Source organism: Mus musculus, chromosome 14 (assembly GCF_000001635.26).
Source record: "Mus musculus strain C57BL/6J chromosome 14, GRCm38.p6 C57BL/6J".
Taxonomy (NCBI): domain Eukaryota; kingdom Metazoa; phylum Chordata; class Mammalia; order Rodentia; family Muridae; genus Mus; species Mus musculus.
In genome coordinates this window covers 52309845-52329538 of record NC_000080.6, presented here as the reverse complement: position 1 = coordinate 52329538, position 19694 = coordinate 52309845, and the positions used below count along the sequence as shown (strand labels likewise).

At 47.4% G+C, this 19694-nt stretch overlaps 1 protein-coding gene across 2 annotated transcripts; it reads left to right on the top strand.

Annotated features, from left to right (window-relative positions):
- Positions 1–868: 868 nt before the first annotated feature.
- On the top strand, positions 869–18362 carry Sall2 (spalt like transcription factor 2). Of its 2 annotated transcripts, none has more exons than NM_015772.3 (2): positions 869–1436; positions 13876–18362. In NM_015772.3, the coding sequence occupies exons 1-2, from the start codon at positions 1364–1366 to the stop codon at positions 16815–16817; spliced, it is 3015 nt and encodes a 1004-aa protein (NP_056587.2). In that variant the 5' UTR covers positions 869–1363; the 3' UTR covers positions 16818–18362. The 2 variants fall into 2 exon arrangements, with proteins under 2 accessions (NP_056587.2, NP_001231845.1); NM_001244916.1 differs by lacking the exon at positions 869–1436 and adding an exon at positions 13216–13496.
- The last annotated feature ends 1332 nt before the right edge of the window (positions 18363–19694 follow it).

The following is a 19694-nucleotide window of genomic DNA, read 5'->3' as shown; positions in this document are numbered from 1 at the left end:
CTAATTTGACACCCACAAGCAGTCCTTTCCACAGAACCCTTGACTGTTATTTCCTACCTGTGAAGACGTTAAAGAGGATCCACGGATTCAGCACAGCCTCCTCTCAGACTTTATTCTGAAGCGCAGAAGGAAATCATCTGCTCTCCTGTCTTCTCACAAGCATCCTTTCCACTGAAAGACCTGGACAGGACCAGGAGAGACAGCTGTCCACAGCAGAGCATTCTTATAAAAACCTGCTGTGGATATTGTATGTGGTGACACACACACCTGTAAATTCTAGCGCTTGAGAGGCAGAGGCAGGCAGGTCTATGTGAATTTGAGGCCAACCTGTCTATACAGTGAGTTCCAGGCCAGCCAGAGCTACAAAATGTGTGTGTGTGTGTGTGTGTGTGTGTGTGTGTGTGTGTGTGTGTGTGTGTGTTGTGTATGGGGGGAGGGGCGCTGCTGTGGGCTGGCACAAATTGTCTCAGCCCTTGCTGATCAAGTCTGACAAACTGAGTTGGATTCCCAAAACTGGGATCCAGATGTAAGGAGAAAACCAACTCCCCACAAAGTTGTCTTTTGATTTCCACGTTCGTTCATTCATGTCGGATCAGGAATGCTCATTCACACATGAATCATGCACACATACACAGTAATAACTTTTTCATTAAAAAATTTAAAAGCTGCTGAGCTAATTTCAAGAATTTTAGTACTAAAATACATCATAGAAGTGGAGATCTGTATAAATTATTAAAGCTATATCTACATGATTATTATAGTGTCTATTTTTACTCAGTCTACCAATCTTTACATATTCCCATTTTCATCTGGCAATAGCTGACTTCTTGGCCTGAAAAAAATCAATATATATGAGAAAGTTTGTGTTGAAGTTTCTAACCCAGAAGCTGAGCTTCGTCAAGGCACAATTATGGAAAAATCAAAAGGCTCCGAAAGGAAGATATTGGGAGAAGAGTTAGAACAGCAAGCCTTGGGCAGTCCCAGAGAGGCCGGCAGAGTCCTGGCAGGGAGGAGAGGGTTAAATCCCTTCCTCTGCAGTACAAAAGAAAAGAGTGTGCGGAAAGATTAGGATTTTTGCTTTTACAATAGGAGCTGCAGGAGCGTTGGGAAGAAGCTGAAGGGGAAAAAAGGGGGCGTCTCTCCTTTAAAGACTTGGGAGATTGAGAGAGAAAGGGAGTCGGGAAAGAGTCACACTAGTCAGTCCGTCTCTGGGACGGGAGAATTCCTCTGCTCCTCAGTGGTTTGCACTGGGGTACCGATACCCGTTGGCCTCAGGCTAGACAGGGTGATCGGACCAGGTCACCCCATTAAAACTCAGTGCGCGGTGAGGTGCCCTCCCTCTCTTACCGCTCACTACTCGGGAATGTCTCGGCGAAAGCAACGGAGACCCCAACAGTTAATCTCGGACTGTGAAGGTCCCAGCGCATCTGAGAACGGTGGGTGCTGGGGGCAGGAGGTAGCGGGGATTCGGGGGGTGGGGGGGGGAGGTGTAGGATTCAAAGCCTGCATGGTTCAGGCCAGGGCAATGGAGGGCACCTCGGCCAAGAGCCAAACCTGAGCAGCACTTGGTCACTGGGGATGTGAAGGACTCTAGACTTGAGGATGAGGAGAGGGCTCGTGCAAAGGAGATACCCACCCCCACCCCCCACCCCCCGGCTGTTGTCGGGATTCATTCTGTTTGTGTTTTCCTTGCTTTTCTCCGGATGAAATGTAGTTTTCAAACTGGCTCTGTCTCTCTACCCAAGAGTTTTCTCTCCAAGTCCTTCTTTGCTCGCTGGTCTTTGTGCCGTTGCTAAGTAACGTCCTCAGACCTGAAGACCCGTCTCTTAGGGATGGGATTTCCCCCTCTTCTTTCTGGAGAGAGTTGGGTTGCAAGAGAATGAATTGGATAAACGTGAAGGTTCCCCTGAGGGGGGAAGAGAATAAAGTTTCTCATTGTTGCGCTGGGCTGAGAGCAGAACTCCCAGAGGAAGAAAGCTAATGTCGGTCAGAATGCAGGCTAGCTTGGGGGTGTGCTCCTCCTTATCCGAAGGGAAACTGAAAGACAGCCCTGTAAAGGGACTCAGGTTTGTGTTTTAAGGGAGGCAAAGATGGTATTTAACGTGCGAGTTAACATAACTGTTCATATACGCTATCACTGTATAAGGATCTTGCTATTTATTTATTTTTTTAGTTTCTGGGACGATCTGCTTATGTTGCCCAGACTAGCTCTATAGTCACTATACAGCCCTGGTTGGCCTGGAACTTTTGGCAATTCTCCTGTCTCAGACATCTGAACAAATGTGCACCATCATGCTAAGTTGCTGTATTTTTTTTTTTTTTAATCAACAAATTTCCTTTGGGAGAAGAGAACGGGCTATATGGAGCTGTAGCCAAGCTGGCCTTAAACTGGTGATCCTCCAGCCCCTCTACCTTCTGTGTGCTGTGATTACAGCCATGCACTGGCACAGCAGAATACAAAAGTCTGTGCAGTCTTAGACAACTCCAGCAGGTGAAAGGCCGTGAGAGGAAGAGGAGGACATTAGGAACTGATTGTTCAACGCCTCCGAGATAACCGAAGACGTGGTCAGCGGGAAAAAAATTATGTATCTGGATGCTTATATCCCTAAGGCTGGTGATACTCACTGTCTGAGGCTGAGCCAGGAATAGGTATCTATGTCTAGATGAGTCTGAGACTCAAGACAGTTTTGGATTAAGTAGTATAGCTACATGTGTGCCTACAACATGGAAGTCAGAAAGTTCAACCCTGGGGCCAGACTTTTGCTTAGCAAACACATGATATGCCTCAAAATATATAAAATAAGGTTATGCATAAGGGTTCTGAAGTCATATTTTTAGGATTTTTTTTTTTTTGACAAACCCAGTTCCCCCTCTATGCTAGCTATACAAGCTTGGTTTTGCTTCTCTGTGCCTCAGTTTCTTCATCTGTTAGACAGAGATGGATAAGTACAATAGTTACCTTATTAACCTGGGTAAGCTCTTTGGGGAAATGGCCAGCATAAATGGCATTTCTTAGAGACATACTTACCATAAGTACTTAGTGAGAAGGAATATTGCAGTTATCACATGTGAGGGCAGTGACCACTCAGGGACCTCAGTATGCCTTTATAAGACACGCAGGGCTCTGGGGGACTGTATTTGTGGCAGCTAGAACTAATTATGAACTGAACTTGTTTCCACTCTACAAAAATGACTTTCGGTCGAGTCAGTGCGGCATGCACAATGAAACCTTAACAAACAAGTTAAGTTTGGGGTAGGAACCATCTTCCCCAAGCCATTGCTTGGCTGAGATCCCACTGTGCCCATATTTAGAGGTTCTATGGTGATGGCATCCTTCCCCCCTGAGACACATTAAGCCTCCTTAATGCTGCTATAGGCCGGATGTTTCTTCCTGGAGCTCTATAGGAGATTTCCCCTAGAGCCTGAGAGTTGCCTCTCAGTCCTGCTCCCCTGCTGGTTCAATTGTGGAACTGTGCTGAACGCCACCCCCAACCCCCAAGAGGCATGTTCTCCTCGCCTTCCTCCCATCTGCTCACCCATTCCCCACACCGTGGCTGAGGGAAAGTTTTCTGCACAAGTCAGAGGGTGTCCAGCAGCTGGATTCTCAAGCCTTTTAGGGTACAGTTTGACTAGGAGGGCTCTGGATACCTGGAAGTGTAGTGACGCTGCTGTAGATCCATTCCTATAGAAACCGGAAAGGCTTACACCCTATGAAGCAAGAAAATTTAGGTAGATAAACTTTGCATTGGTAGGAGAGGCCAAAGGTAACATAGGGATCTGCCTTAAGCAGAAGGAAAGTGCTGACCAGCTCTCTGTCCGTGGCAGTGGTTCTCAGCCTTCCTAATGCTGCAACCCTTTGACACAGTTCCTCATGATGTGGTGGCCCCAACCATAACATTTGTGTTGCTACTGCATAACTTTAATTTTGCTACTGTTATGAATCATCATGTAAGTATCTGTTTTCTGATGGTCTTAGGCGACCCCTGTGCAAGGGTCATTTGGTCTCTAAGAGGTCGGTCGAAACACACAGGTTGAGAAACAGTTGGTCCATGGCATATGCACACGCACATAAATACTACTACTCCTACAATAATAATAAATCATAAACAATCTTTTTTTTGAGATGGGGTTTCTCTGTGTAGTTTTGGCTGTCCTAGAACTTGAATCTGTAAACTCGCCTAGTCTTGATTGTTGTTGGATTTTTTTGCTTGTTTGTTTGTTTGCTTGTTTTAAAGATTTGCTCTAAGGCATAAGAGCACAGATTGCTTTATCAGAGGACCCAATTTAGATTCACAGTACCAACATGGCAGCTCACAACCATCTGTAATTCTAGTGCCAGGGTACCCATTGCCCTCTTCTGGCTTCCATGGGTACCAGGCCCAAAAGTGGTGTGTATACATAGATGCATGCAAGACACTCATAGCTATAAAATAAAAATAAATACATTTTAAAGAAAATATTTATTTATTTTATGTATATGAGTACACTGTAGCTGTCTTCAAACACACCAGAGGAGAGTATCAGATCCCATTACAGAAGGTTGTGAGCCACCATGTGGTTGCTGGGAATTGAACTCAGGACCTCTGGAAGAGCAGTCAGTGCTCTTAAACCCCTGAGCCACCTATACAGCCCAATAAATAAATTTTTTTAAAAAATCTACCTTAAGAACTCCTAAAGTTCTGGGCATGGTGGTACTCTAATCCCAGTGCTGAGGAGACAGAGACAGGTCGATCTCTGTGAGACCAAGACCATCAAAGAAAAGAGAAAGAAAGAAAGAACGAAAGAAAGAAAGAAAGAAAGAAAGAAAGAAAGAAAGAAAGAAAGAAAGAAAGAAAGAAAGAAAGAAAGAAAGGAAGGAAGGAAGGAAGGAAGGAAAGAAGGAAGGAAGGAAGGAAGGAACGGAGGGAGGGAACGGAAGGAAGGGAGGGAGGGAGCAGAAAGAACTCCTAAGGGTTTTTATATCAGAACTCCTTGGAGATTTTCTTATCTAGTCTCCTTTCATGACCTGAATAGAGGCCTGTTGGTTCTCTCCTGCAATTGACATGGCTATCTAAAACTCTCTCCTTTCTTATAAGCATGTAACATATAAATTCTCATTCTCTCCTCTTCATAGGGGTGTCTCTAAAAGGATTGGGCTATAGTAGAAAGCTAAAGAGATTGCCTTGCATTCATGGGGAGCCCTGCCTTATCATTTACACAGAATCCACTAATAACCATGCCATCATTATGTTTCTAACCTTGCCTTCCACCCCAGAGCATGGCCCAGAGTTAGACAGGAAGGATTCGGGATGTAACTCAGGGAAAGAGCGTGTGTGAGGCCCTTGGTTTTATCTACACACAAAGCAATGATTACACTAAATAAGACCTGCCTGCCGTCCATCCTTTGCTTATCTGTAAACTTAGAGTGCATTTCTATTGTGCCTTTAAGAAACAGCCCCGAGAAACCTATTTTCCCACTTTCTTCTTGCACAGCTCCCTGATGAGAACATCAAAACCTAACAGAATACTTCCCACACATAAGTGATGAGCAGGAAAGAGGCTACTTACTCAAAAACTCGGGAGAAAGAAGAAGAGTCTCTCCCCCACAGAGTCTAGATATCAGAATTAGAGGGCATAAGGGACATCACCGGAGGAAATGTTAACTGGTACATCTGGGGAATGATCAGAAGCCCAGATATTTAGTGAGGAGAAACCAGGACAACAGCCACGCAGACCTGGAGGGAGAGAAGGGAGCTGGCAAACAGCAAGAATAGCAGAGGCAAGGAAGGCAAAAAATAGGGCACCTTACACATGAAAGAGAGGGCTCATCTCTCAGGCTTCTGAACCCACAGAGACTTCAGTTTTAGGTACCTGCTGCAGTGGCCGTCAGAAAGAATATATCTCTAAGTAGACAGAAAGTAATTCAGGAGTCTGTGTTGTGCGTGAAGCAGGATGATCATGAGTTCAAGGCCAGTCTGAGCAACTCTAGACTGTCAAGAAAGGATGGGAGATAGGGAGAGAGACTGACTGACTTAGCCTTGGCTAGAACTTGGGATAAGGAAACAGAAAACCCACTTTTTCTTTTTCTTTCTTTCTTTTGTTTTTGTTCGTTTGTTTGTTTGTTTGTCCTTGAGACAGGTTTTCTCTGTTTGTTTTGCTATCACTCTGTAGACCAGGGTAGCCTCAAGCTCAAAGAGATCTGCTTGTCTCTGCCTCCTAAATGCTGGGATTAAAGGCATGCAGCACACTGCCCTTCGCCCTTCTTTGGAGTAAACTGGGTTTTCAAATTAACTGGAGCTGGGCAGTGGTGCATGCTTTTAATCCCAGCACTTGGGAGGCAGAGGCAGGTGGATTTCTGATTTCGAGGCCAGCCTGGTCTACAGAGTGAGTTCCAGGACAGCTAGGGCTACACAGAGAAACCCTGTCCCAGAAAAAAAAAATTAAACTAGTCTGGCGCTCAAGGATATATGATATGACCTTTTAACCCTGAACAAATTCTTTTTTCCTAAGTTTTCAAGGAAGGGAAACCCACCCACCCCCCACTCCTCATTTTGTTTTGTGTTTTGGTTGTTTGGTTTGTTTTGGTGATGGCATCACTGTAGCTCAGACTGGCTCTCTGTGAATCCCTGATCCTTCTGCTTCAGCCTCCCCAGCCCTGGGATCAGAAGCCTATGCCAATATTCATACCCATGTGGATCTCAGGTGTGGGCTGCCAGACCATAGTGCTCACCAGGGACACATGCAGTGGCTGTGCTCCGCTGTTCTGTTCTTGCACTTCCTTCATTTTATTCCTTCCCACTCCTCCATCATCAGCTGCCCTACAATAACTTGTTTGTTTGTTTGTTGTTTATTCTGAGACAGGGTCTCACTAAGTAGCCCTAGCTGGCCTTGAACTCACAAGAGATCTGTCTGCCTCAGTCACCTGAATGCTGAGATTAAAGGCATGTGCTACCACATCTAGCTGTCTTCATTTCATTATTTTTATTATTAGCGTCTTTATTTTATTTTATGTGTATGGGTGTTTTACCTGCATATATGCCAGTGTTCTACATGTGTGCTTGGTGCTTGTAGAGGCCAGAAGAGGGGGTCAGAGGGGGTCAGATCCTGTAGAACTGGGGTTACAGTCAGTTGTGATGTGGGTGCTGGGTCCTCTGCAAGAACAGCAAATGCATCCATTTGATCCCAAAACTTGGAGGCAGAGGGAGGCAGATCTCTGAGTTTGAGGCCAACCTAGGTCCACAGAGCCAGTTTCAGGACAGCCAAGGCTACTCAGAAACCTTGTCTTAAAAAAAAAAAAGGAAAAGAAAAAAAAAAAAGAATAAGAATAAGAAGAATAAGGCATGGTGGCACACAATTACACAGTTTTAATCTTTGCACTCAGAAGAAAAAGATAAATGGATCTCTGTGAGTTCCAGGTAGCCTGGTATACAGAATGAGTTTCAAGCCATCCAGGGCTACAGAGAGACCCTGTTTCAAGATGAAAGAAAGAAAGGAAGAGAGACAGACAGACAGAGAGACAGAGTCAGAGATTCTCCTCAAATTGAAAAGAGAAAAAAACCCACTGGGACTTTAATTGACTATTTGTGCTCAGTGAAGGGTCAGATCTCTAAAATACCTTTGAGCTTCAAGACAGTGCTTGCATTCTACACAAATGTCTTCCTCACTTGGTATCTGGTATCTGAGTCATCTTGCCTCTCATCTACCGCGTGGAACAGGCCATGGGTGCATCTGCAGGTTTCAGTATAGCAGTTTGGTTTGACAAAGAACGACGTGTATGAGTTTAGTAGAGAAGACTGAGAAAAGAGACAGTGGTACAGTCTCTAAAAAGTGATCTTGGCAACATTTACAAGTCTATTTCTATTTACTGAGGCTGCCGATGAGCAGCGATTTAATTCAGGTAGCACTTGTGAGGAACAGGGGACGGTTTGAAGAGCATAGTCCTTGAAGCTCTATTATTGGAGTACTTGCCTCTTCTTGTGTGCTGTGGGCTGGGATTATGTGTGTGCTGGACACGGAACCCAAGGCCTGTGGACTGATAATACTTTGCCACTGGACAGCAGCAGCAGCAGACCATAGTTTCAACACGTCATTGATATCTGTAATATATATCAGGGTCTTACTCTATGTAGCTCAGAAATTAAATAGTGGCACAGCCAGACACTGGAGTGACAGGCACTCATGCCCACTCTGTGTGTGTGTGTGTGTGTGTGTGTATACATGCATGGTTCACTTAGGATTAAACTCAGAGCCTCAATTTGTATTAGGTAAGTGCTCTTCCACTGAAAGGTCCTTCCCAGCCTTCAGCAGTACAATGGAATAAGTGAGGAGCTTCATAAAACACTAATGCTTAGGCTGGAGAGATGGCTCAGCGGTTAAGAGCACTGACTGCTCTTCCAGAGGTCCTGAGTTCAAATCCCAGCAACCACATCGTGGCTCACAACCATCTGTAATGGGATCCCTCTTCTGGTGTGTCTGAAGACAGCTATGGTGTACTCATTTAAATAGATAAATAAATCTTTAAACAAACAAACAAACAAACAAACAGACAGACAGACAGACAAAAACCTAATGCTTACTGGGCAGTGGTGTCAGACACCGTTCATCTTGAGCCGTTCTATCTCTGAGTTTGAGGCCAGTCTGGCCTACATTGCAGTCCCAGACTCAAATTATGTAGTAAGATTTTGTTTCAAACTAATAATAATGATGATGGTTATGGTGATGGAGATGATAATGAAGATGCTTGGATCCTGCCCTTAGGGCCTTTGAATGTATTTTAGCCTTGAGATGGGTTTTTTTGTTTGTTTGGTTTGGGGTGTGTGTGTGTGTGTGTGTGTGTTTTGTTGTTTACTTTTTCTTTCTTTCTTTCTTTCTTTCTTTCTTTCTTTCTTTCTTTCTTTCTTTCTTTCTTTCTTTCTTTCCTTCCCTCCTTCCTTCCTTCCTTCCTTCCTTCCTCCCTCCCTCCCTCCCTCCCTCCCTCCCTTCCTTCTTCTGTTTGTGATTGAACTCAGGGACTCCTTTTGAGTTATAGTCCCAACCCAAGACATCAGAATGTCCTAAAAGCTCTAAAGGCAGTCCTAATGACAGTAAAGGCTGAGAGCCACTGTTTAGATACACCACTCTGCTGCCCAGGCCCTATGTGGTTTTGACTGTGTTCTTCCTAACCATTCTCTCCCAAGCCTGAAGCAGCTTATCGGGGTACCAGGTTTTTTGCTTATTTCTCAGATAGTGTCTTATATAGTTCAGGCTAGCCACTAACTTATGTTGAAGTCAATAAGGATACCCTTGACCTTCTGATTCAGCTGCCTCCGACTCCAAAGTGCTGGGATTACAGGTGTGTGTGCCTGGTTTATGTTGGGGATTGAAACCCAGGGGTTTGTGCTTGTGCCAGACTCTCTGCCTACTGAACTAGACCCCTAGCTTCTGGATACCAGGCCTAGAAGAGAAGCTACTTGGCTTTTTTTGTTTATTTATTTTATTTTATTTTATTTTATTTTATTTTATTTTTTCAGCTCTTCGTAAATTTGAACAACCATGTGCAGGTCCACATCCATCACAGACCCCCTTTCTGCTACCTAGGTGTCACCTGCTTAGCATGTCCCTGTGTTCTGTGACTTTAGCCCTGTCTGCACGAGAATCTTGCTCTCTTTTTCAGGATCGGCACTGAGTGAAAAGGGGTGCCAAGGAGTGGGTGGTTCCTCTTACAGTGGCTGCTGATACATCACCTTTCACCAGGGACTAAACTTACCTTAAAGGGTGTAGATCAAATGACACATCAGAAAGCACATTTCATTACAAAGCAAGAAAGGGGACACTGTTTCCCAGGAGAAGAAGAAAAGAAAAGGATTTCTTTTCTTGTCCAAGGACTTGACAGAACAGCAACTGGATATCAAATGTTCGGTGCTAATTAACGACTGCTCGGTAGAAAGTCTCCATCTGATTCCCTCTCTCTGACTTGAGGGCAGGGAGGAGCCACACAGGCTCCTTTCTCCAGCTTTAGGATGCGCATGGGAAACTGGACAGGAGCCAGGGTGGTGACTGCTGCTCCATTGAATTACTCTGTGGACTTGGAAAAGTCGCTTAACCTCTGTGAGCTTCAGTTTCCTTATCTGTAACACTAAAGCTTAGCTGTGTCTCAAACAAACTGAAACCCTGAACTCCATCTCCGTTTGCAAGGGTCAGGTCTTAGAAAAACAGAGTTAGCTCATCCATTTCAGTGCTCTGATTCATGAGGCTTATAAGGCTAAATCTTTTCTTGTCTTTTTTTTTTTTTTTAAGATTTACTTTATGTAAATGAGTGCTCTATCTATATATACAACTGCATGCCAGAAGAGGGCATCAGATCCCAGGGATAGATGGTTGTGTGCCCCCATGTGGTTGCTGGGAATTGAACTCAGGACCTCTGGATGCTCTTAACCACTGAGCCATCTCTCCAGCCCTGGGATTATCCAAAGTTTTAAAACATAAGATTGTGTTATTTATTTATTTATTTATTTATTTATTTATTTGACCAGGGTGGTCTTAAACTCAGAGAGTCATTCACTTGCCTCTGCTTGTATTGCTGGGATTAAAGACATGCGCCACAACTGCCCGGCTATTTTCAGTTTATAAATACAGTAGCTGTTTACTCTTTTTTTTTTTTTTTTTTTTTTTTTTTTTTTTAAAGACAGGGTCTCACTATATAACCCAAGATGGTCTGGAGCTCTATGTAGACCAGGCTGGCTTTGAACTAATTGCCTCCTGAGTGCTGGGGTCAAAGGTGTGTGCCACCACTCTCCAGTATGTACTGAAATTTTGATTAGATTGGGGCACATATTCCCCTTCCTCTAAGGCTCTTTAACCTAGACATAGGCCAGTGATACCACTCAGAAATTAACAAGGTTGGGGAGCTGAAGGACGAGGCTGGCGCTCAGGAGGAGAGCTCTTGCTCTAGCATTTGTGGGATCCTAGGTTCAATCCCCACAATGTTGGGATGCAGTGGACATGGTGAATCAGGTTTATAATAATCTGAGTCCATGGGTAGTAGGAGCAGGAAGAGGCTAGCCAGTCTGTGCTATGTAGTAAGTTTGAGGCCAGCCTGGTCTACAGAGTGAGTTCCAGGACAGCCAGGGGCTACACAGAGAAACCCTGTCTCGAAGAAAAAAAAAAAAGACAACCAACAAGCAAAAAGATATTATTTTAGTTGTATGTGTATTTTAGGTTCTCTTATTAAAAATATAAATTTCCTAATCCATAATATTTAAGGATCTTCAAATTTAAAAAAGTTCCTAATTTATATTCTCTTTTGGAGGGGAAAAAGTCCCACATATGTTAATACTTTGCTTCAAGCATTCCCTAGTCTGGGCATACAGCTCGGTGGTGGGTCACTTGGTACAAAGTTCCATTGCCAGCACCACAAAAACAAACGGTTTGCAATTTGTCTGCTTTCAAAATATTTTTTCTGATAGTGTATGTAAAATATTGTCTCTTTATAAAAAGGGGGATGGGGCATTTTCCGTGCAACTGGCTCCAGCTTATCAGCCAGGCAAAAACAGAACTGGGAAGACTGTGATTGTAGAATTTGAGGAAGGCTGTGAGCTTACCACTAGACTCAGCTACAAAGACCATGTTTCAAAATCAAACAGAACCGAGGAAGCCATAGTTGGAGCCCTAGCATTTGGGAAGCTGAGGCAGGAAGGTTGCTGATTCAAAGTCAACTTGGGTTACACCGAACATTTCAAAAAGAAAAAAAAAAAAAAAAAGACAAAAAGAAAAAGAAAGGAACAATATGAGCTTATTTATTGTTATCACCAAAACACAAATCCAAGACCTGAGATCACTTTTTTTTCCATGTAAAAATACGGGATTTGGGGCTGGTGAGATGGCTCAGTGGGTAAGAACACCTGACTGCTCTTCCAAAGGTCCAGTGTTCAAGTCCCAGCAACCACATGGTGGCTCGCAACCATCCGTAACAAGATCTGACGCCCTCTTCTGGTGTGTCTGAAGACAGCTACAGTGTACTTACATATAATAAATAAATCTTACAAAAACAAAAAACAAAAAACGGGATTTTGCCGGGCAGTGGTGGCGCACGCCTTTAGTTCCAGCAATTGGGAGGCAGAGGCAGACGGATTTCTGAGTTCGAGGTCAGCCTGGTCTACAAAGTGAGTTCCAGGACAGCCAGGGCCACACAGAGAAACCCTGTCTTGAAGAAAAAAATAAATAAACAAAGGATTTTAGGAAGTAGGGGACCCTTTAAATCTCAGTTCAAGGAAGAAAAAGAATGCAGAATACCTGGTCTGCGGCACCTTATCCCTACTTACTCCCTCTGAATAAAAGGCAGGGCCCGATGGAGGTGAGCAGGTGTCAGTCTTGTTTAGGAATTGAAATCCGCTTGGGGCCCGTTAGGAGCTTTGGATCCTGAGCTGCAGACAGTGAAAGCCCATTCCGCATCTTCCCCATTGTTTCAGAAGGAGCTCCCCTCCCCCCAGGGTTGGAGCTGGGTGGACCTCCTTAGGCCTTTGTAAGCTAATATCTTATTTAATTGTCCGCATTAGGGACGGGGTGGGTTGGAAAGAGGGTACCGAACCGGAAAGAAGGGCTTTTTTAAAAGTAGGAACTCTGCATTTGGTATATGGCCAGTGGCCTGTGGACTAGCTTGTGTTGAACTCTGGGGGAAGGGCTTGGTGTTCCTCAAGAAGGGGCCCTCAAATGACTCCCTTGGGAATTCTATCTTGCAATCCACCCCCCTCCCCAAACTTCTTTTGTGAAGAGAGATGAGGGTAAGATGGGAGTAGGGGTGAAGAGAAAACTTGAGATCATTCTGCGGTGTGCGAGCTGGTAAGGGGTGGGTGTTTGAGGCTGCTCCTCCCATTCTTGTCCTCCGACCTCTGAGGCGAGCTGAGCACCCTTTGGAATCCACGTTTTCCGAGCTCAGCAGATCCTTTATCCAAAGAAAAATTACTGAAGCCTATCGCCTTAATCTATTGAGCGGGCAATGTTTCCCACTGTGGGCTTGAGGCTGACCCAGTGGAAGCAGCTAGGATAAAGACATCTGGGGTGGGGAGCTGGCAGAGGATAGGGCACAGTGGGCCCCTAAGGTGCCTCACTGACACCTGACCCAGAGCCGGAGTAAAGCTTCCTAGACTTGCCCCCTCCCCGCTTCCCCCCTCCCCCCTCCCCCCCGCACTCTCCGCTCTCGCCTCCTCCAGCTTTCGTCTCCCTCCCTGGCAGCTTCTCCCCCACAAACTCTCCTCCCCCATCTCCCCACTACCAGCTTTCGCGCTCCAGCTCCTCCCCTCCTCCGCGCCTTCTCGCTTCCCTCCCCCCTCCGCCGCTGCTCCCTGCCCCCGCCACTGCCGATCTCCTCCGCAGTCTGGGTCGCTGGGTGCAGAGACTGCCGCAGCGCCGGCGGCCTCCCCAGACCGGATACCCATTGTGTCCTAACCCATCCCGCCTTCCACTTCCCACGGCCATGGCGCAGGAAACCGGGAGCAGCTCTCGACTCGGGGGACCCTGCGGGGAGTCTGCGGAGCGCGGAGGTGCGGTAGGGCCAGGCTTGGGCAGAGATGGGGGCCTAGGGAACACTCGTGTGTAAGGACTTTAAGTGGGCGGATAAAATGTGTGATTCTGCACATAGGCCCCAGGTCTCGCATCCATTCTCACCCTTCCTGGGCCAGAGGAGGGGGAGGGGTAACGGAGGAGGCTGGGAGAGTGCGCGCCCTATCCCCCAACCCCCGTTTTGCTGGGTGTCCAGGAACCACGAGAGTCGGATCTGTCTGAGAGCTAGCTTCCTGCAGGGTCTGACTGTAAGCTTAAATTCCGACCCTAACCGGAGGTTCCTGGGCCGCCCGTTCTTTAGAGCCTCCGTTATCCAACACTGTGGCATTACCCACACTTTTCTCCTTGTCTTCTCCCCAGGTGATGCTAGCGAGGAAGACCACCCCCAAGTCTGTGCCAAATGCTGCGCACAATTCTCTGACCCGACCGAATTCCTCGCTCACCAGAACTCATGTTGCACTGACCCACCGGTAATGGTGATAATTGGAGGCCAGGAGAATCCCAGCAACTCTTCAGCCTCCTCTGCGCCCCGACCAGAGGGCCACAGTAGGTCCCAGGTCATGGATACAGAGCACAGCAATCCCCCAGATTCTGGGTCCTCTGGGGCCCCGGATCCCACTTGGGGGCCAGAGCGGAGGGGAGAGGAATCTTCTGGGCAATTCCTGGTCGCTGCCACAGGTACAGCGGCTGGGGGAGGTGGGGGCCTTATCTTGGCCAGTCCCAAGCTGGGAGCAACCCCATTACCTCCAGAATCCACTCCTGCACCCCCTCCTCCCCCACCTCCCCCTCCCCCTCCAGGTGTAGGCAGTGGCCACTTGAACATTCCTCTGATCTTGGAAGAGTTGCGGGTGCTGCAGCAGCGCCAGATTCACCAGATGCAGATGACTGAACAAATCTGCCGCCAGGTGCTGCTACTTGGCTCCTTGGGGCAGACCGTGGGTGCCCCTGCCAGTCCCTCAGAGCTACCTGGGACAGGGGCTGCCTCTTCCACCAAGCCCCTACTGCCTCTCTTCAGTCCCATCAAGCCAGCGCAAACTGGCAAGACACTGGCATCTTCCTCTTCGTCATCCTCCTCCTCTGGAGCTGAACCGCCTAAGCAGGCTTTCTTCCACCTTTACCATCCACTGGGATCACAGCATCCCTTCTCTGTAGGAGGGGTTGGGCGGAGCCACAAACCCACCCCTGCCCCTTCCCCTGCGCTGCCAGGCAGTACGGATCAGCTGATTGCTTCACCTCATCTGGCATTCCCAGGCACCACCGGACTCCTGGCAGCTCAGTGTCTTGGGGCAGCAAGGGGCCTTGAGGCTGCTGCCTCCCCAGGGCTCCTGAAGCCAAAGAACGGAAGTGGTGAACTGGGCTATGGGGAAGTGATCAGTTCCTTGGAGAAACCCGGTGGAAGGCACAAATGCCGCTTTTGTGCAAAAGTATTCGGCAGTGACAGCGCCCTGCAGATCCACCTTCGTTCCCACACTGGTGAGAGGCCCTATAAGTGCAACGTCTGTGGTAACCGTTTCACAACTCGGGGCAACCTCAAAGTACATTTTCACCGGCATCGTGAGAAGTACCCACATGTGCAAATGAATCCACATCCAGTACCGGAGCACCTAGACTACGTCATCACCAGCAGTGGGCTGCCTTACGGAATGTCTGTGCCACCAGAGAAAGCAGAAGAGGAGGCAGGCACACCAGGCGGAGGTGTTGAACGCAAACCCCTAGTGGCCTCCACCACAGCACTCAGTGCCACAGAGAGCCTGACACTGCTCTCCACTGGCACAAGCACAGCAGTGGCTCCTGGGCTCCCTACTTTCAACAAGTTTGTGCTCATGAAGGCAGTGGAACCCAAGAGTAAAGCGGATGAGAACACGCCCCCAGGGAGTGAGGGCTCCGCCATCGCTGGAGTAGCAGACAGTGGCTCAGCAACCCGAATGCAGCTAAGTAAGCTGGTGACGTCACTACCGAGTTGGGCACTGCTTACTAATCACTTGAAGTCAACTGGAAGTTTCCCCTTCCCTTATGTGCTAGAACCCTTGGGGGCTTCGCCTTCTGAGACCTCAAAGCTGCAGCAGCTAGTAGAAAAGATTGACCGCCAAGGAGCTGTGGCGGTGGCATCTACTGCCTCGGGAGCTCCCACCACTTCTGCCCCTGCACCTTCCTCCTCCGCTTCTGGACCTAACCAGTGTGTGATCTGTCTTCGGGTCCTGAGCTGCCCTCGGGCTCTACGCCTGCATTATGGCCAACATGGAGGTGAGCGGCCCTTCAAGTGTAAAGTGTGTGGCCGAGCTTTCTCCACAAGGGGCAATTTGCGCGCACATTTCGTGGGTCACAAGACCAGTCCAGCTGCCCGGGCTCAGAACTCCTGCCCCATTTGTCAGAAGAAGTTCACTAATGCTGTCACTCTGCAGCAACATGTTCGGATGCACCTGGGGGGCCAGATCCCCAATGGGGGTTCCGCACTTTCTGAAGGTGGGGGAGCTGCCCAGGAAAACAGCTCTGAGCAGTCTACAGCCTCTGGACCAGGGAGTTTCCCCCAGCCGCAGTCCCAGCAGCCATCTCCAGAAGAGGAGATGTCTGAGGAAGAGGAAGAGGATGAGGAAGAGGAGGAAGACGTGACAGATGAAGATTCCCTAGCAGGAAGAGGCTCTGAGAGTGGGGGAGAGAAGGCCATATCAGTACGAGGTGACTCAGAAGAGGTATCTGGGGCAGAGGAAGAAGTGGCAACATCAGTAGCAGCACCCACCACTGTGAAGGAGATGGACAGTAATGAGAAAGCCCCTCAACACACTCTGCCGCCACCTCCGCCACCACCCGACAACCTGGATCATCCCCAACCCATGGAGCAGGGAACCAGTGATGTTTCCGGAGCCATGGAGGAAGAAGCCAAACTGGAGGGAACCTCAAGCCCGATGGCAGCCCTCACCCAAGAAGGGGAGGGCACCAGCACCCCTTTGGTGGAAGAGCTGAACTTACCGGAAGCCATGAAGAAGGATCCAGGAGAGAGCAGCGGCAGGAAGGCCTGTGAAGTATGTGGCCAGAGCTTTCCTACCCAGACAGCTCTGGAGGAGCATCAGAAGACCCATCCCAAGGATGGGCCACTCTTCACTTGTGTCTTCTGCAGGCAGGGCTTCCTTGACCGTGCTACCCTCAAGAAGCACATGCTGTTGGCTCACCACCAGGTACCGCCCTTTGCACCCCATGGCCCTCAGAATATTGCTACTCTTTCCTTGGTCCCTGGCTGTTCCTCCTCCATCCCTTCTCCAGGGCTCTCCCCATTCCCTCGAAAAGATGACCCCACCATGCCATGAGCCTGCTTTCTGTACCTGGTCCTCTATGACTCAGAGAGCAGAAACCTGAGAGCTTCATAGAGGAACCTCCAAGATTTACTCACCCTCCTCTTGTCCTTTCTCAAGTCCTGACATGATGTTTCTAGTGGCTTCTTCTCTAGTCCCTGAGCTTGACAATTGCCTTTGAAAGAGAATGTCCCCTTAAGAAATTTTTATCACCTTTTTGTTCTGTGTAACTAAGGGAAACAAATTCCCTATAGCTTTTACATTCTCAAGGGGGAGCTCTCTCCTCTTCTCCCTTTCCCTTTGGCAGGTATACTAGAACCCCCATCCTTGGAGTGGCAGCCTTGGTCCAAGGGGCTGGCAACTGTCCATGGAAGGCCCAGCGTTACTCCTTGGTGATCTTGACCACCCTGCAAGACTTTCTAGGGCCGGGACCTTCTTGAGAAGCTTGTAAGGGGTGGTAGGTTTCTTTCTGCAACCACTACCCAGTTTTCCACTGAGCCCTGGAGTTCTGGACCTACCTGCATTGCCACTCGGGCCCTAGTACCATCATTGCTGTGAAAGCCCAGGAACTGTGTTTCACAAGGTGACTCCAGTGACATGATCCAGAGAGGCAGAGAACATAGCCTCCGGAAGTTGAGGCTGTGCCCAACAAGCACACCGGAAGAAAGAAGAAACTATAACTTCTTTCTCCTTCCCCCCTGCTCCAGAGAGTGCTGGCAATAAAGATATTCTAGCAATTGGTGACTCACCCTAGAAGGTAGGGACAAGTGAAGGACTGGGATCCTTTTTGCAGTATGTTCCTTGACTCGCCACATGGAGGCAAAGATAGTGGCTGGTCAAGATGCCAGGACTACTCCAGCTTCCCATCATGTCCGCTCAACCAACAAGCAGGTTTCCTACCAAGAGGTCTCTCGTGTGATAGTTTAGGGAGTATGAAGTTTCTAACTCTAAAGAATCCTGTTGGTGAGGATGATTATTTAAGCAATGATGGGGAGTTGAGGGTTGTTGCTAAAACAGGCATTGCTGGGAATCTATTTGATGAAGAACAGGACTTGATGTAAGGGGACTCGATGTTCAGCTCTTGTGAGTATGAACGTTTTCTTTGAGCTAATGGTGATGTGGTATGCAGAGGTACCAGGGGCCATGGGGGTGTGTGTGCTTCCTGTCACTAGAATGTTTTTAGTTTTAGATGACTCCCTATTTTATTCCCTCACCCCTTGTATTTCCCTTGCTGTCTTCTCAAAACCCCTTTCCTCCCCCAGTTTTGCCTGACCATGGGCCAGAGCTTATGTCTTATTTTTTTTCTAGAAGTTGAGAGACAGAGCTTCAAGTGGTTTCCCCCCGTCTCTGTCTTGTAGTGAGATGTAGTATTTACTCTTAACATAGGATCCTGTGGAACAGGTGTTCTGAGAAGACTGAATTTTGCTGTTAGCTGTTGTCAATGATGATTCTCTAAAGTAGTGGGCTCCAGAGCTCCCTAACACAGTGAAATGTGTAAGAGCCGAGAGGGGAGATACTAGAATTTTTTCCTTCATCATTAAAGGTGTTTTGGCCAAGTTTTTTGTGTGTTTCTCCTTATTTTATGACTAAATAGCCAGATGGGGTGTGATGTTGGCATTCCCGAATTCAGAGATTCTCTTCCCACCCTTTTCTCCTGCCAAAGCTGAACATATGGTGTAAAAATACTTAACTTCCTCAGTCAGCCTCATTCCCAAACAACCTCCAATGGATGTCATTTCACTGGGGGGGGGGGGGGAGGTTTTTAAAAACAGATTCTGTTTTTCAAAAGATATTTGCCCAGTGTACAGGCAATGTCTAGGTTTTCCTTTAGGAATTTTTTTTTAACCACTTCCTACCAAAACACAACTGTTGTGTGTGTGTTGTTTTGTTTGAGTTTGGAGGCTGCTCATCAGTCTTTCCCAGACCTCAAGCAGCCTACTGACAACAGTGGATCTGTAGATCAAGATAATAGTACTTTATGATGTTTGAGATCCAACATTGTAATCAGAGATGGAAAAAAGGTTCTACCAGTAAAGCAAGATCTGGCTATTAAGCATGCAGACAAAGGGCTGGAGAGATGGCTCAGCAGTTAAGAGCCCTGGCTCACTGGCTGCTCTTCCAGAAGACCCAGGTTCAATTCCCAGTACCCAAGTAGTGAGTCATAACTATCTGCTACCTCCATTTCCAGGAGATATGATGCCCTCTTCTGGCTTCTGTGGGTATCACGCACATGCGTCATACAAGTACACATTCAAGCAGACACAAACATACGAAATAAAATAACTTTTTTTTTTTTTTTTTTTTTTGGTTTTTCGAGACAGGGTTTCTCTGTGTAGTCCTGGCTGTCCTGGAACTCACACTGTAGACCAGGCTGGCCTCGAACTCAGAAATCCGCCTGCCTCTGCCTCTCGAGTGCTGGGATTAAAGGTGTGCACCACCACGCCCGGCTACGAAATAAAATAACTTTTAAAGACAATAATGCAAGCTGGGTGATGGTGGTACACATCTTTAATTCCAGCACTGGGAAGGCACAGGCAGGTGGATCTCTTCTGAGATTGAGGCTAGCCTGGTCTACAAGTAGTAGTTCCAGGATAGCCAGAGCTATGTAGAAAAACATCTTCTTGAAAAATAATAATATAAATTAGTAATAGTGTGAAGAAAAGAGCTAGGGGTGTAGCTCTTGGTAGATTATTTTCTTAGTATGCACGAAAGAAGTCTAAGTTATGCTCAGTGATGTAGTGAATCAGAGATCAGCTTGGGATACATGAGAACCTCTGTGTGCATGTGCATGTGTGTGAAGAGAGAGTGGCAGGGTCTCTTTAGGTAGGTCTTACTGGCCTCAAACTCACAAAAATTCACCTGCCTCTCCCTCCCAAGTGCTGGTTCAAAGCC